The sequence below is a fragment of the Anopheles coluzzii genome, chromosome 2 (assembly GCF_943734685.1).
Source record: "Anopheles coluzzii chromosome 2, AcolN3, whole genome shotgun sequence".
Lineage (NCBI taxonomy): Eukaryota > Metazoa > Arthropoda > Insecta > Diptera > Culicidae > Anopheles > Anopheles coluzzii.
The window spans coordinates 7755510-7773022 of record NC_064670.1 but is presented as its reverse complement, the minus strand read 5'-3'; the positions used below and the strand labels follow the sequence as shown (position 1 = coordinate 7773022).

At 46.0% G+C, this 17513-nt stretch overlaps 2 protein-coding genes across 6 annotated transcripts in view; one reads left to right on the top strand and one right to left on the bottom strand.

The window, feature by feature from the left end:
• LOC120947721 (hemicentin-1) overlaps positions 1-17513 on the top strand; it is a 117834-nt gene that overhangs the window by 86864 nt on the left and 13457 nt on the right. For all 5 annotated transcript variants that reach the window (XM_040363325.2, XM_040363324.2, XM_040363322.2 and 2 more), the window contains 6 exons: positions 2624-2836; positions 2948-3117; positions 3192-3327; positions 6454-6590; positions 10479-10617; positions 17037-17336. In XM_040363325.2, coding sequence (XP_040219259.2) covers positions 2624-2836; positions 2948-3117; positions 3192-3327; positions 6454-6590; positions 10479-10617; positions 17037-17336 — 1095 coding nt within the window. The remainder of the gene's footprint in view (positions 1-2623; positions 2837-2947; positions 3118-3191; positions 3328-6453; positions 6591-10478; positions 10618-17036; positions 17337-17513) is intronic.
• On the bottom strand, positions 14098-16031 carry LOC120947722 (uncharacterized). The gene is made up of 3 exons (XM_040363326.2): positions 15273-16031; positions 15016-15204; positions 14098-14943 (listed from the first exon to the last, which is right to left on the bottom strand). The coding sequence occupies exons 1-3, from the start codon at positions 15722-15724 to the stop codon at positions 14466-14468; spliced, it is 1119 nt and encodes a 372-aa protein (XP_040219260.1). The 5' UTR covers positions 15725-16031; the 3' UTR covers positions 14098-14465.

The following is a 17513-nucleotide window of genomic DNA, read 5'->3' as shown; positions in this document are numbered from 1 at the left end:
TTCAGCCCGTGCAGGCATAGCAGCACCAACATTTCGACACGCCAGACGATAGCTGACTTCGTCGATTGCTCCCAATACTGTTGCCTCTGCAATCCTCTGTTTGCCTTACCTTTACAGAGCTGTTTTTTTTTTGTGTATGTTCGCGTTTTACGTCAACCTTACTAACACTGTCGTTCCACCGAAACTTGCCAGCTGAAAATTGCTTCACCAATAACCGACAATCCCTGCTCCCGCTTGCCAAACTGCCTACCCCTCCGTGATGGAAAAACGGGAAAGGCAAAATAAAATAAAAATAAATAAATTTTCTCGACAAGGGCGAAGTTCAGGCGGTTGCTCGGGGACACCTATCTAGCTCGATGATGGTGATGATGTTGATAACAGCGAGCAGTGGAACCGGTAATGCCTGCAAGCTCGTAAAAAGTCACCGTAAACATAACCCTACAAGGGCACTCGTGTCGGTACAGACACGCCAAGGGCGCCTCGGTCTACGGTTTCGAATGTAAATTGTTTGCATTCGAATTTAGGGCATAGGTTGGCGCGGCAAATCCTTCCGTTTTACGACACGGGCACGGTACAGCACGTTCCCTTTTAGGCGGGAAGTGGGTGGGCTTTTCTTTACCGTGGTCTGTTTGTGCACGGGCGCAGAAGATCTGATGTCAATCGATCAGCAAAAGTAACCTCGGGAGGGAGGAGAATGAGGCAAGATAAGATAGTCAGCGTTTGATTATTCAATTCATACGGTTCCATTTTTAGGACGGATTGGAGCACTTTACTGTTTGTTATCATAATGCAATCCGTATTGAAAGGTAGTGTATCGGGAGCTGATTGCAAAATTGACTCACGGATTGCCTTGAATTGAATCGTGCCTTCAGCTTACATGTTCGGTTGTATAGAAAAGATTTGCTTATATATGAACCTTAGTGGACCGAGAATGAGTTACAACAGTCGTGTAGAAGAGAAAATGAAAATGTTGAGTTTAAAATTGATTATAATCTAAGCTCGCTTTTGCAGCCGCTCAACAAAAAATAGTTTGGCTTTGAGCTGTATTTAAAGCGTGTGATTTTAAACTGTGTAAATTAGGAACAGCTACTTGTATTTTCAACAACCACAAAATCATTGTAATTTTATGCATTACCAAACTCATTGTACCATTCAGCCAAAAGCTACACCCTGAGCTGTTGGAAACCCCACTTCAAAATGTTTCCAATGAAACGCATTGCCCTTGAACATTTGCCAGCACATCGTCAGAAATACGCCCCACAACACAAGAGCGCTCCATGAAAAGTTGTTCATTCACGTAACCACTTTCCAGTTTTCCATTTAGCTCAAACATTTGATAGACCATTCACTTTCGGTGCTCGTACGTACTTGCTTTTTTTTGTCTCGCTGTGTCATGCCAGCTCTAGGCCGCCCTAACTTCTTCGGCCTTGTCTCGTGGGCCACAAGGAAAATAAATGATTGCAGCGCAAAGGATGTTACTCTAAAATGGTTGTCAGCTTTCCACTGCTTGCGAGGAAAGGATGCGACATAAAAGCAGCCGTGATCGCCACGAACGAGTAGGGTTATGGGCATAAGCGGCCTACTGATGTCGCAGAGCCTGTCGATGTCGCCGTCGTCCTCATCACTCCGTCCACAACACAACGTGAACCACTAAATTCTGTTCGTTGGCTTACAGATTCCATCCAAACGCAAGGGTCTCTTGTTCCCAGCATGGCACACCACGCGGCGGTCTTTCACGCGTTCCAAGGGCGCGCTGCTCGGATCGGCTGCTAGGAAGTTGATAAACTGGATGCACGAACTTATTTCCCTAAGTTTTTCTCATCATTGGCGGAGGTTTTTATTACCCGTCCTTACTATCTCCTCACCCGCGCTTCCATGCCGTAAATAGGCTTATTATTTATTTAGATGTACATGTGAAGTGTACAAGTGTGAAGCGAAGCCAAGTGCTGTGTTTTGATGGAATGGAAACAGGGGTAAGCAGCGCAAATGTTCCGTTGTTCCGGGCACTACGTTCCCGTTAGCCGTAGAGAAGCCACGTATGCGAGCGAGAGAACGCAACATTCGGCGGATGTATGTGCGAAAAAACACTTTATATTCATGGTCGAAAAGTGGCACGAAATGTCTGTTCATGGGGCGGCAGGACGATTTTCCAGTCCGTGGAGAGTTTGTGTGCGTTGCAGAACGGGAAAGAAAGAACCAACGAAAAACTAAATCAAATAAATGTAACGGGTGAGCGTGAAGCGTTCGCTGCAAGCTTTAAAGCTTACAAACAAGTTTGAACGAGTGTGATTGTGAGCTTGTGATTATGGAAAAAAGCAACATAATCCTCTGATAGTAAGAGGTTTAAAAGTGAGCATTAGCCAAAAAGGTAGCTTTAAACAAAACAGGAATATCCCACTTGGAGTGATTTTAAATCATTCGCACAGCCCTGTAAAGCTCTGCCGCCTCGTGCCCCGAACAATAAATAAAACATAAGCTTTTCCGTGCTTTGCCTAATTTCGATGAGCGTTCTGCTCCGCACGGCAAACGTCTTCGCTGGTTGACATCGCGCTGAAATGGTTGGAATCAAACAATTTAAATAAATAATGCCGCTTATTTCTGCACATCCTCCCGCCCGTTCTAGGCCGGCCGCCGCCGAGGGTGACGTGGTGGCGCGATGGGGTAGAAATTTCCAGCACCAGCCATCCATCCGCCGTGGAAGGAACGTCCGCCATGGTTAATCAACTATTCATCAGCACCGTCACGAGGGACTTTTTCGGCTCGAAGCTGCAGTGCCGCGCGGCCGGTTCGAAGCTAGTGCCGGCCGTCTCGAAGGAAGTTGCCATTCAAGTACACCGTAAGTAAACGATGTCCCCCACCACTGCCACTGGGCGAATCGATAGACATACCGCGACCGACCGTTCCGTACTTATTCCTTCTCCCCCTTCCACTCTACTCTCTGGAACAGTGAAACCACTGCGGGTGAAAATCATTTCCCCGAACGAGCTGCTGACGGCGGGCCGTCCGGTTCCAATTAGATGCGAAGCGTGGGGATCGTTCCCGGCGGCGAAGATCGTCTGGCTGCTCGACGGTGAGCCGCTGCGCAGTGCCGACATTACCGTGCATACCGACAGCAATGTAAGTCTCGACCTGGTTCGACCTCTCCAGCGCAATGGCCGCCGACACACTAACTAACAGGTTTCACTTTGCAGGACGCGAACTTAACCTCCAGCATACTGACCCTGCGGGTGACGGCGGAGAACGATGGCGCTGAGCTGACCTGCCGGGCGTCGAATCCGTGGTTTTCCGGCGGTTCGATCGAGGACAAGCGCATCATAAGTGTTGCATGTAAGTACAGCGACAGCGCCGCTGCCCCCGTACGTTAGGTATAAATTACGGCAAATGCCGAGTGGACGTGCGAGCGCTTTAACACGCGAGGTGATGAAATCTTTAACGACTTCCGTAAATATCGCGCGACGTGCCTTTCGCCATGGCCTCGGTTATTTATGCGATGTAGTATGGAAGATGAAATGGTGCGTTCTACCAGCTCGTTATCACTGCAGCGGGGAAGAAGAAGTTTCCGCGTTGGTTCCCCCCAAAAATGGGACCCGACTTCTCGGCGGTTCTGCCCGTGCCCGGTGCCAACTAATCATTCAAAGCGTAAGGCATAAGGCCTCTCTCGCTCTCTCTCTCGGCCAGGATCTCGACCGGATGCTGGCAGTACATGTGCTGCACATGCGGCACTGTGTGCACATGCGGTAGCGGCCGAGAGTGCGGATGAAAAATAGTACACGACACAATTTATCACTCACCGAGCTCCTGGGCAAACGGGGGCACATCAAGCGGAACGGAACTCGCTCTCTTTCTCCTCACGTCTCGTAGATGACGATCCTGGCCGGAAATGTTCCGAAAACTAGTACGGGGGAAACCTGCCGGCGGTTGGAGGTAACTTACGACCGGCCATTATTGCAAACCCTCAGCAAACCGAAGAAACGGGCCTCCTCTTTCGACACGCAGCGTCCGGAAAAGTGAATAGAGCAAGCAGCAGGATGATAGCGCATCGGTGCCCTCCCGAAAGTCCGCCTAATGTTGGCGCACTGCTGACGATTGCCGCACACACACACACACTGCAAAAGCTAATGGTTTTTGTGCTTCGACCTTCTTGCGGTTGCACATTGATTTATGGAATGACATCTGTGTGTGTGTTTGTGTGTTAGTGTATGTGGATGAGTTTGTGTGAGAGTTTGTATTTGCCTTTTGCTGTCCCGGCGAATGGAGTCTGATGAGCTTTAATCATGTCATGAATATCGAACGCGAAAGTGCATAACATTTCATCGCACCTCCACTGCGCTAGTGCAAATACCCAATCTACACTCACTTCAACCCGTTTTGCCACTCCCGCCTTCCCTACCTTTGCACGTGGGACATGAATAAAATAATTACTGTTCGATTTTATTGAATTTTCCGTAATTAAAAGCATTTAAGCCTAAACTGGAATTAATGAAATTTATTTCCTCCCCGCGGTACAGGCGGCATCCTCTCCGGCGCTCTTACTGTATTCTCAAATTATCAGTTCTGCACTGCAGTGTGTTGGTGTGTGTGTGTGTTGTCCAATTACATTTGGATGCAGTTTATTTTGCCTCTCCTGGCGCCACTCAAAAGCTGGACATGCTGGCTGTCCACAGCTGACTACCATTATTTTAGCCGAATTCCATTACGTGTTCTGAAATGGACTGCGGCTCCCAAGCCCATCGTCCCACACTCACACACACACGCACACACTGTCCCACACGGCATGCTTATCATCATTATCGGCAATAACACGATCTCCAGCTGTGCTTTAACCCGCCTCTCTGCTTGGGGGACTTTCGCCCGTTGGCTTCGCCGCGCAGGACACCGAATCCCCGCTGGAGATAACCATCATCATTTAGCCCCGCGAGCGTCCACGCAACTCCCTGCGGTGTTCCCTTTCGGTGGTCGCACGCGTCAAGTGATGGACCGGCATATCAATATTTTACGCGACGCTGTTTTCTATTTTCGGCGCATACGTATTCGTCCATAAAATGCTTAGCACCGCTTGAAATAGTTAATTATTTTCGCTACCGCTTGTCCGGAAGCGCTTCCCCTCGCTTCCGGACCGGAACGTGCTGGCCGTTTTTGTGTAAGCGGTTTTCCTCTAACCCCCCCCCCCTCCCCCTTGCCGGGGAACGCTGGGACGGGAATTTGGGCAACGGTGCTTACCGGCTAATACGTGGTCCATCGTGGCCATTGGTTGGAGTGTGGATTTTGTGTGTGCCGTTTTATCAGACATAAAGCGGGATCATCTGGAACAGGAAGGCAAGATTGATGTGTTTGCCACAAGCATGTATGACCAAATGTGTCTGTGTGTGTGTGTGTGTGTGTGTGTGTGTGTGTGTGTGTGTGTGTGTGTGTGTGTGTGTGTTTGAGCATGTGTGATGGCTTTTATTACAAGAGGGAAGCTGTTATTGCTACACAATTCTAGCGACGCTGTTGTTCCGGCCAATAAATTAGCTTCATCGTTCGTCGTATTTAATTTAATTTATTTTAATTATTTTTAGGCTTAATTTTATGTTCATTCAACTTATCAATTTTCGCTTTAATTCGGTTGCTCAAAAAACACAGTTCATTGAGTTTTAGGCAAATAATGTTTTAAGGTCCTTTTCGCATAGTTATTTATCCAGTCATGCTGGACTTTAGAAGACTGTTTATACTTTACCAGATACTCAGTCCTTGTTACAAGAAAAACTGATCCACCTTTGGTTTTGTAGCAGTCAGGATATCTGCAATTAGTCCACCCGTTTGCTATAAACTCATATTTTTACCCTGCTGTTTTAAACCACGCCGTTAGCATGTACTTCCCGCAGACGGAGTGTGTAATATCGACCCATCAATCGTGTCACCGAACAGGGCAAAGGCTATCAAACTAAAATTATTTCCACGTTCACACATACACACACTCAAACAGACTCCAAAAAACGTCCTCTCGCGCATGTTGCCGCCCACCATTGTCCAACAGTGGTAATGGCATTTAATTGAAGTTGAAAAGCTCTACTTTTCCGTTCCAAAAGTTCACACGTCGTACGCAATCAAACACTAACACACACACATACATGCGTCCTTGAATCATCTCACGAATGCGGGGCGTGTGCAATGGAACGATAAATTCAATTTTATAGTTTCCTTAATGGTCCTGAGTGCGTCTGAGCCGGCACAGTGGAAAACCGATTTCGCGCAGCTAAAACCCCGGCTGCTCGGCCAGCCTTCATTCACAAACCCAACGAGCTAACGTTCTGCACGGCCACCACAGTGTGCGCGTTCGCGGCTGAAAACCCCATTGTACGAATTAAAATTAACTTTTCAACTGCATTGTTGCTATATGGAAACTCTTTTCTTTTTTTCTTCTTTTTGCTCTCCTTCCTTTTATTCCACACCCACAAACGCACGCTTCTGCAGACGAGCCGGTCGTATCGGTGCATCTGTCCAACGAGGACCCGAGCCGGGTGATAACGCGCGCCGAGGGTGAAAATGTTACGCTAAAATGCCGAGCGGATGCGAGACCACCGGTCACTTCCTTTTCCTGGTACAAAAACGTAAGTATTATTGCATTTCCTCCATTTCTCATCGCACACTCAGCGCACCGATAGCACGGTTTAGTTTTCTAGCCCGGAGCTTTCGTGTGCTAGATAAAACCCGCAACCCGGCCATCCCGATCGGTAGCGGTCGGGGTCAGCGGTCGGTGAGGGGGGGCTAAAAGCATCCTACCGTGGACGGGCGGTGCGCTCAATTAGCTACGAGCGGTGCAAAAGGCCGCCGGCACAATCTCCCGGAAAATATGATGCTCTCGCTGGGAAATCAAGCACCTTCATTAGGTCGAGCTGACCGCACCGAACACGGAAGCGAAAGCCACAGAAGTGTCGTTCCGTCTGATGGCGAACCAGTGGAGCGAATGGCTGTACCGTGTGCCCGCACTTGGGTGGCGACAAAATGGGAAGTCGCTGACGAGATTGCCCGGTGACACACTCACTGGTGGATGTTGCCAGCGTCCCAGTGTCTTGGGGGAAACGTTGATGAGTCGCCCACCCAAAGCCGCCACCTCTGCGACAGCGACGGGAGCGGCATGAGCCGGAAAGAGTCTTTAATGCGACCGCCGAGAGTTGGACTACCAGGCTGGCTGACCGGGCTGTGGGCTTTCCGGCACGTAATTAAATCATTAATCCCTTATTTCAAACAAATTAATCTTATTACCTACCCTCAATCCTTCAGATATAATTAGTTTTACTATCGCCCACACACACACACCGAAGCTCTGGGAGAGCGTGTAGGCCACCGAGTGAGCGCTGGTAGTAAGGGTTTGCCGTTGCATGGCCATTCGGTGAGCCGTTCAATCGCCTTATCTTTCAATCGATGCGCTACCGTACATGTATTTTATTCTGTTGCACTCGCCCGATAGGTAAATTCACCGTAACGCAGTGGACGCAGTAGCAGCAGAAGCAGAAGTGGTTAAAATGCTATCGATGGTAGCAGGTTGCCGACGATAATCGACCCCACGGTGTATTGCAAGGTGTACAAATCCAATTAAAGAGATACCGAGTCATAATTCAATTTGTTTAAACAGTGCTTACAAACCGTTCAGGACACGAATGGTGCACTTGAATGGTGCAATGCAGTGCCAAGGGAAAATTGAATCTCTTTATTCCTCTCCATCCCCCTATCACCGGGATCGGAAAGAATTTGGCACGGCACAATCGTGGGAATGTCGCTGTAGCAGCGTACAAAAGCCTTTAGAATTTCGAACTTTATGTGACATATCTTTCGTCCTGTTAAGGATACTCTTGTGCAGGAACAGATTCCAACAATAGCAAAGAATACGCTCCTCTTTAAGAACCGTACACATTGGCCGAAATAGCAACAACTGCGATGAATGATACTAGCCGGGCTTAGCTGGAAACCGATTTCTTCCCTCCCGGCTAGCACTCCAAGCTCCCGGTGAATGAGATCCTGGTGAAGCTCAATTTAATTATCACTAAGAATCCCACTTACTTCCATGCCTTTTCACGAGCGATGTGAGGATAAAGGTTTCAAGATGGACGTTACGGACAGGCACGGTTTCGGGTATTGACCTGCTTTTCGTTCCCACCTTTTCCCCGAGCACGTTCCATTCTGTGTCGCTTCTCGTCGAGCGATAACACTGAGGCAGGACATGCCGGTTTGCCTCGTCACATCGACCTACGTTTCAAGATTGACACAATGGTCCGTATGTGATTGGCTGCGTGAGTACGCCATGGTTCGGTTGAAATCTTCACCACAGTTTACAGAACGAAGAAGCGTAGTCATCTTCAACCAAGGATTTCGTTTTGAGGCATCGGTCGGGCAGCACAAAAAGTTTGCTCCTCAGCAGATGATAACCTGCTGCCCCTTTCGTTGACCCCGTTGCCACTGAAATATAGCTTACCGATTTTCGGACTCTTTGAATTGGCTCGCGTCACTGTTTGAACACCGGGAGGCGGAATGAGGCATTCCATCCTTTCCCAGATGGATGAAACGGATGTCACAGCAGGCCATCCATGAGCCGCAGGGTTGGTGATGGAGCTTTTCGAATCGATCGGCCCCGCTGGCGAGACCGTTGAATCGGTCTGGCATTCCTAGGAAGGCCTTGGATCCCACGATCGTGCGTCTGTCATCATGGGGGAAAAAGGGCAGGAGAATTTGGGAGATCAAATAAATGGCAGACATTTCGATGGCAAGAAAGATAAAACTAATTAATTTCTTCGTCCGAAGCGAGCGAACCGACGGGATGTGTCTCGGCTGGTTCCCTACTACCAAGCGCCGTGCCCAATGTCAAAGAGATCGTTATTAGCTGTTTGCTCGGATGTGATGGTGGTGAAGTGATGTAAAGTTTGCTTGTTTCCTTTCGAATTTGCTTTTGGTTCGGGGGCTGCGGGTCAAGTTAAGTTTACACGGAGAAAATACGAGGCTTTCACGGGAGACTGCTGTTCTAAGTTGCCAGTGTCATAGCGAAAGCCACACTAAGGTCGTTGAAGGTTTTCGGTTGAAAATGAGGCTAGAAAATTGCCTTCAATCTTTAATTGATTAAAGTTGAGTCTTACAGGCAAGACATATTTTAAAAATTGTAACATTTGGGTAGATGTGTTTCAACATAAGTAAACTTCTTTGGTTTCGAATTTGTTGAAATGTTCTGGTCACATCAATCAGCATCAAACATGCGAAATTTTGAAACAGGAATGTCCATCAACAAATTTCTATCTTCTATCAGAGGTTAGTGCAGTCTATGTGAGAATTTCCTACATCGATAAAGCATTTTGTTCGAGAAACTGTGCTGTAAATAAGACTAGCTTGTCTCAAACGAGGTAGATCTCCCTTTCCAACCACTGCTGGATTTGCAATGGGAAACATGTCTGCTATTTTTTTTACATCGTAAAGGCTACAGGAAGTGCTTGATGAAACCGTTCTCGGAGCTTTTGATTGATGCATGGCAACATTGAGCGCCAAAAAAGAGCTGCAAGCAATACTAGCTGGGAAACAAACTCGATGTGCAGTAGGGAAAATCAGGGCAGCATACTGCCGAGTGTGTAACACACGAGCTTGACAGTTCAATTATAGCTCAATTTTTTACCTTTTACCTACCATACCACCTCGTACCAAATACCGTAGCTACCCATTCCCGACCTAGGATACACCGGGTATACTCGCAGCGGTCTTACCTTGTACTCGCTTTCCACTGCCCCATGCAAGCAGTGTAATATCACATGGAAACACACTCCGCACCGGAAGCCCGCCGGGAAAGCAGGGAAGTGAGCATGCCAACGTATAAGCTTCCACCGTAACCTTATCGACGGATGGTACCATTTCTCACCACGTCGGCAACGACCTTCAAATAACATCGTCCTCCCGTTTGTCGGCGTTCCTCCGTACGAAGCTCCGGGTGCTTCTCGCCCGCGTGTTTGGGAGGGTTGCGGTCTTACCACGCTACGAACAAGCACATTTTCGTCCCAAAACATGGCAGCTAAAGATTTGTAACAAATGTTCATCTATCGCAACGAGATCTATCATTAGCCAGCAAATGCGCCCGAAAAGATCGATTGGAGTTCGTGCTCTTGTTGAAAGCGTTCGAAGCTGGTGGGGGGAAAACGTGGAGCAGCGTACGAGTGAGATGTTCCGGTGAGATCGAAACGCAATTTGAAGGGCGCTAATGATGCGCTTGTTTCCCACAGTCTCCACCAAAGTCTACCGTAACGGTACGCATCGACACCGACTCGAGTACTTTGGGGCAAGAGGCGGGCACATACGTGTATCCTAGGGTCTGTTTTCCCAGCACATCCAAAAGCTTCCTCCGTTTGTTTTTTTTCATGCCTTTCACAAGCTTTACTACATTCTCCAGTGCCTGTGTGACAGTTTGCTGCTCGCTAACTCGTTTCTTCTACCTCTCTTCCTTCCTCTTTACACGCACACCGACGCAGAACATGAGGATGTCCGGAGAAAATGGGGAAACCTTGTACTTGACACAGCTGGAGCGGGAAAGTGCCGGCTCGTACGCCTGTGCCGCCTCGAACACGGAAGGTGAAACGCGCAGCTCATCGCTAACGCTCAAAATACAGTGTAAGTAGAATGCCACGATGAAGTTAGCATTGGTGTGACATTTTTGAGCGATTTATGGGTGTGCTCGCCCTATCGAGCGTGTGGTCAGAAGGTTATTTGGCAGTTGGGTGAGCAAGATCAAATTTAATACGGACAGCATGCAATGGTTGATGATCGTGTAGTATATGATTTCTTATTTAAAAGCAATGAAAACTTAACTCCCTTTATTGTATTCGAGTGTTATTGAAAATTACTGTTGACGCTCGCCACAATTGTGTTTGTGTTTCTTTGGTTGTTTGTAAATATTAATTAGCATTTCTGTTGAGAAATTCAAACGAATTTTCACACTCGTATCTCTTGATGATGTTATTTGAGAAGACTTAATCTAAAAAATGCAATGATAATTAAATTACTTTTTTGAGCTCTTTTCAAAATAAGGCAATATCTTTTAGATTTAAACACACTGTCCGGTCACCAACAGAATCCTATTTTTTTTTTGCGCAGAATAAAACATCTCCTCTCCCATTGGGCTTTCAATTCCCTCGCCCAATCTCTCATCATCATCTGACTCATCCTAATTGTGGTGGTCATAATTTCTCGCTCCTCTTCATTCCCCACGACGCACCATTACCATAATTGAAAATCCATGAAAAATTTAACGTCCCCATTCGAGATTCCGTCCCTCCAAGGCTCAGCACGCCTGAGTATGATAAAAGTACAGCGTCATAAAATCCGGTACCAAGCCGGTGTCCGTAAATGTTCGATGCTCGATAACCTTGGTCAACTGGCGCTCTCTGTGGGTGAGAAAAAACAACAACACACACATACACAATCCTCCCTCCCTACCGACACCAAGAAGGTGGCTGAAGAGTGTGAAAAATGTCGCTGCCTTTATAATTGGAACCTATTTAAATGTAAATTGTGCTGGCACGCCGGCCGGAAGGATGTTCATGGTGCCACGGGTAACGCGGAGCGAGGTTTCAATATGGGCTACAAAATACATAATTGATTCATGGAAAATATGATCGTGTTGTTGCATTGTCCGCGCCGGCGAATTCTGCTTGTTGTTTTATTTATGTTTTTTTATGAGGTAGGATTCAATAAAAAAGAAGAAAAACCCAACTTGATTTGATGCTAAATTACTGACGACAGACGGTGAAGCCATGTTGAAGCACAGAAAAGCTTTTGATCAAAAACATTCAATGCCTGAATTTATGAGAACAAGAGATTCATAGCAATGCACACACCAAAAAAAAGTTATTTTATTACATTGGAGAAAGGACTTGTCCAGCTGAGTGAGCATTTCCATACAATTTCACCCTCGAAAACGCAAACAACACAGCTGCACACATTTGTTTGACCAAATCATTAACGCTCATTCTATTTGCCAATAATGCCGGGGCAAATATTAGGGGCCCTAGCCGAGCCCTGTGGCAAAGTCATGAAACACATTGCACACATCATAGAGATAATTGAATAAAATGGAAGCCAGCATAAAGAATAACAAACGATAATCATCGAACAGGGACCAGCACCTTTGGCCGGCTCCGCCATGCGCTATCAGTAACATATCAGCAGAAATGGTCACAGCTCATCGTACTATTTGGTAGCAGGCAGCGTAGGCGCAGGGAGCGAAATATGAGATACATCGCTTCCGCAGCGCTGTGCTCGTTGCGGCTCACACTGTCCATTCCGGTCTGCGAAATGTGGCCTTACACGGAACGGGCAATGGGTAGCGACGGCAAACAACGCTACGGAAAGGCAAATTCCCGCCGGCGATAATCAAGACAAGTTCCGCCAGTTGCCATTGCTTCCGACGAGGACGATGGGACCGATACTGGGGGCCTTCTTTTTTTTTGCAGTTGCGCCGTATCCTTGCGGTAACTCAGCACTTTAGTTGCTTATTCGTTAGTCCCTTCCTGCCTGGAGGATTCACCGAAGGTGATGGTTGGCATCGATTGGCCGGCCAAGCGCTTGCCTTTTGTCCGTAGGCGTTTCATCCCTTCCGCCCTGAATGGGAGCGATGGGATGAAGGAGAGATAATAATATTTCCGTTCGGGGATTTCGTTTTCGCTTCTCTGCTGCTACTTCCTGTCGCAGTGTCGGGGCGAGTCGTGTCGTACCAGCTGTCCCTGAGACAACATTGTTCGCATGTGTTGTGGGAAGGCATTTATTGGTGTACTTTGGATGGTTGGCTTTTCTTTTCGCTTATTTCGCCGCTCAGCGCCAAAGGAAGACGACATAGCTGAAGCTTTTATATTTAACCAAAAGCGAAACATGGCCTTCAATTGCTCATGAAAATATTATCATCAAATGTTTGACCAGTTTTTTCCGTTCCGTTTCTGCAAAAATAGTGTGAGCGAAGAGTTTTGATAGAACGTATAGACATGGGCTGTTATGTGAGTATGCTACGCTACTCCGAAATAGGAAAGCATCGCCCGATAAGGTCCATAAACACGTTCGCTTTCCGTCTGGCAGTCACATCGGTCGAGTGAGTGTACCAAAAGTGCTACATAAATGCTTAATATTTCGACCCAAACCCCAAGCAAGCAGCTGCCCAACGTCTGTTTGCTTTAGTCATGTGCCTGAAGTGCTACCAGCCGCTTCAACACAACATCTTCACTGCCGATCGTCATTGGTGAAAATTAGTCTCCGTCGTGGCATAAATTCGTCCTTCCAGATTTCGGCACTGCTTGGGTGTGACACACAGTACACGGTTCACCGTCCCCGGGCAGGGAATGGAATTAAAATCTGTGAATAATGAATGAAAAGGAGTAGGTGCGTTTTGGAGCAAAACGGTTGAGCGGAACCCACTGTCTTTGGGATGGCAAAGGCGGACCTGCCGCTATTTTGCACCACTATTGTCGCATTAAAACGAGGGTTCTGTTTTATCCCCTTTCGAGTGCTGCTGTTGTTAAGATTGTGCACAAGCACATACTATACACTCACAGGCTGGTACAAGGTTTAGGGTTTGTAAGGCTAAACATAGCACTAAAGCTTCCCCACAGATTCCGCAACAGCGCCGCGGCAACAAATCGCACAAAACAAAGCACCGGGAACGGAAACGGAAACGAGCGAAGAATGCACAGCGAGTGGGCATAGAGTTTTGTTTTTGTTTCGATAAGTTTAAACAATTCTTTACGCTCTGCAGGCAGGGTGGAGGGAAAATGAAGCGTTTTTCTTTTGGAATAAAATGTTTGTGTTGGGGCGTTTCACAGCGCCCTGGTTTTTGGACCGTCAACATTGTTGGCACTGTACTGTGACGGTTTCTTGCATGAATATTGTGTGAACAGTAATCCCACAGTTTGGCATTCGGCTGGAAAAGACCGTGGGAAAGGTTTAATGTTGACGCAGGGATGTTTTATTAATTACTGTTTAATGTTCACATTTATACCTTTCAGTTGTAAAATGAAACCCAAAATGTGTGGTGTGAACCATGGAAAGTTCCTATTATGAAGAGCTTTCTCGAAGATGAATCGTTTTCTTAACTAAATACCTTGATTTCATCGGTGAACTGCTCAGTCATTTATTTTTATAAAACGATATTGTCTTAAATACCTTTGTCATGTTTAACATTCATACACCGCAATTTCATTTCATATCAAAATCTAAATCGTTGGTATTTTCTGTTAACTATATTTGGTATCTGGTTTTTCCTTTGATATTAATTGGAGAGCAGATAAACTGTAAAAAACATGTATATGGTTAAGAATACCTCATCTCAGAATTACTATAAACTACACCTTATTTTAAAAATTGGGATGTAGATGATTTTAAAATAATCATGTAAAATAACTGTGGTCGAAGCTTAAATGTACACTCACTTAATCTTTACAACTTTTCTATATCGCATTGCATGCGGTGTTTTATCAAACAATGTTGTACCAGTTATCCTTAAAGCTAGCCAATTTAATAGCGTATCGACTACGATCGTTTTGCTCACCATACACTACAACATTGCCGGAACCACGAAGCAATGCTGGAAAGATATCGAGTTCACTAGATAGAATAGAGTGATTACAAAACTTCAGCAATGCAAAATCAACGTCAAGCTCATCATGCTCCGCTATCACTTCCACGCGCTCGCTTTGCGCATCCAACGTGCTGCATACAGTGCTCTTGGGATTTTCACAAATGGCCACAAACATAAGTGTGCCCGTATCGTGCATTTTGCGGTGAAACGTCATGGCACGATAGTAGTATTCATAGGGCAGCTCGTCGTCTTCCCGAACATGTAAGCCAACAAACTGAAGATTCTTTACGTCTTCCTCATCGCCGTACAGTTTAGAACGCTGGCGAATGTCGCCCAATACGTTTTGGGCCATACTTTCCGCATCCGCTCGAAGCCTGTAAATATGAACAATATTACACTTTAGCATGTGTCTTGTGGCGACATTTTAATGTAAGAAATATAGATACCTAAAGAACTGAGTATGTTGTTCCCATGGTACTTTTAGGATTTCTTCAAATCGTTTAGCTTGATTATTGAGTATGAATAGCTGCTTAACGCCTTTGTCAATCTGAATGGCTGTGTCACTGTTCAAAATGTTCATATCAGGAAAGTTATAGCACCAAATGATATTCATACGAATCACGTCAAACGGAAGACTGAAAACACATTGAAAGTAAAGGTTTTGATTTGTGGCATTTTAAGAAGTGATTTGTAGCACTATTACCTTTCAAACAGTGTCCCCAGTTCAACCGATGTTCCATTAGTCAGCATAATTTGTGCTTGATATTCTTCCGATGTCGTCTTAATGCTATTTTGTATGGCCACCAGCGAAAAGTAATGCCACAAACTTTCCTCTAGTGTGCTCCCCGTAAACGCAGTGAACAGCGTATTGGATCGTGGACAATTCAATGGTTCGAAACTGTTCCGGCTCTCGTCTGCGGTAACGTTGGAATCGAGCTCGAGTAACTCTAGGAACTGTTCAAGTGTCCGCTCGAACCAGTGTTCAGCTGGCTCGTTTGCATTGTTCCCAAATCGGAAGGAATGTTTCGATGCGTGCCGCACAAATTCAGGCCGATGTGCTGTGTCTATTATGAGCCATATAAACGTCAGGAACGACACTATCAAGATAAGAGGCTTGATGTTCCTCCGCACCAATTGCCACGTAAAGCGAAACATTTTATCAAACTGACGTAGTACGCTAATTTCGGCTTATGTTATCGCATTGGTTTTCGAAAGGCCTAGTAATCCTACTTCATAAAATGGTTGATTGTGCAAACAAATCCACACACTGTAACCAATCCATCTGTAGGTAATAGCGACACATTAACTAAACAGCTTTTAAACAATCACGTCTCAAAACACAACGATTCACTGTTTCGATGCACAACGACGAACTTAAACTGGGGAATGCTTCTGGATCACTGTATTGGGAACGATTTGGAGCCCTCATTGTACCTGAAGTACGAATACTCATGTCAGCATGACTCAAAACGTTATCGGTGACGACGCTTATCTAACACTGATAAACCAGATAAACCTATCTGCAGTAGTGGCCCACCCTTACCAGAGGCTGTAATGCATGATAAGCACCGAATATTCAGATAACCTGTAACGATCGATTTCAGTTTACAGAAACTCGGCCGTTCCGCTCAATAGCATTGAATAAGTATGCTTAGCAATCAATGTTAAAATTACATGACGACTAATTTTGTTACATATAATTTGCTACATAAAATATAATTTGATATTAGTGCAGGTATCTTTGTTTTATTTACTTGTAACTGCTTGTAATAAAAACTTGTAGTTGTTTTGTCAATACAGCAGCTGACTATTTCAACAAGAACTTCACTCACACACATGTAGCAACAAATCATTTTCAAGTCTATATGTCTTCTTTGTATTCTCGAGCGCCCGTCTAGCATATTATCAAGACTGTGTCAGTTTATGCTATGCGGAACACGACCACACCTTGTACTGATGAGACTGTTGTAGGGCTCTGCTATCGTTAAACAAACTGTAGGTATAGGCCAGTGAATTTTGTGTCCCACAGTTACGATGACTGTGTTGTTTTGAATATAAGAAATTGAAATTAAACGATGATCATAAACCGAAAAGACCTTAGGTTGTTTTATTTAGGTAAATTGTAAAAATGATTCATAAAACTTGATACATAGATAATCGCTACTCTGCATCTTACATCATGTTCAAGGCTTTTACTGAAAATACTGCTATTTTTCACCAAAATCTTCGTCAATAAACTGAATCTTTCCTGTCATTCTGCACTGTCCATGAAATGTCAGATCTTGAAATGAAAAACAATTGCAGGCTCTTGATTAAACCGCGATTTAAAGTGTCCTTGGTCAACCTTTGCATCCTTGCTCTGTCGTCTGTTGCTAATTGCTTCCCTCCTCACTTATTCACTCTCTCCGTCTCCCTCTCTCTCTCTCTCTCTCTCTCTCTCTCTCTTTTTTAATTTTTTTTTCCACAGTTGCACCACGCTGCAAACCTGGCACGGAGCAAACCTCAGTCGGCTCGCTAAACATGCACTCGCTGCACGTCAAGTGTGAGGTGGAGGCCGACCCACCGGACGGTGTACGGTTCAGCTGGACGTACAACAACACGCGTAACGTGTCACCGGTGCTGAATTCGCGCATCAGCTCGCACGGGCTCGTCAGCACCATGACCTACCTGCCACAGTCCGACTCGGAGCTGGTGACGCTCGCCTGCTGGGCGATCAACAATGTCGGCCGACAGACGGTGCCATGTCTGATACATATTTTACCTGCAAGTATGTTCGCTCTTACACGTTCCGCTGGGGCACTTTTTTTTTTTTTTTTTTTTGGTGTTGCATTTGCTCTGTCGCCATATTGCAGCCGTTGGCAAACATCTTCCGTGCTGCGTGAACCGAACGCAGCTGCAACCGTACGGAACAGGCGTCGTGATTGCCAAAATGCTAACCGCCCCG

Coding starts and splice junctions, on each gene's coding strand:
- LOC120947722 (XM_040363326.2), bottom strand. CDS start 15,724: ATGTTTCGCTTTACGTGGCAATTGGTGCGGAGGAACATCAAGCCTCTT. Junction 15,205..15,272: donor CTGGGGACACTGTTTGAAAG/GTAATAGTGCTA, acceptor ATGTGTTTTCAG/TCTTCCGTTTGACGTGATTC. Junction 14,944..15,015: donor CAACATACTCAGTTCTTTAG/GTATCTATATTT, acceptor TCATATTTACAG/GCTTCGAGCGGATGCGGAAA.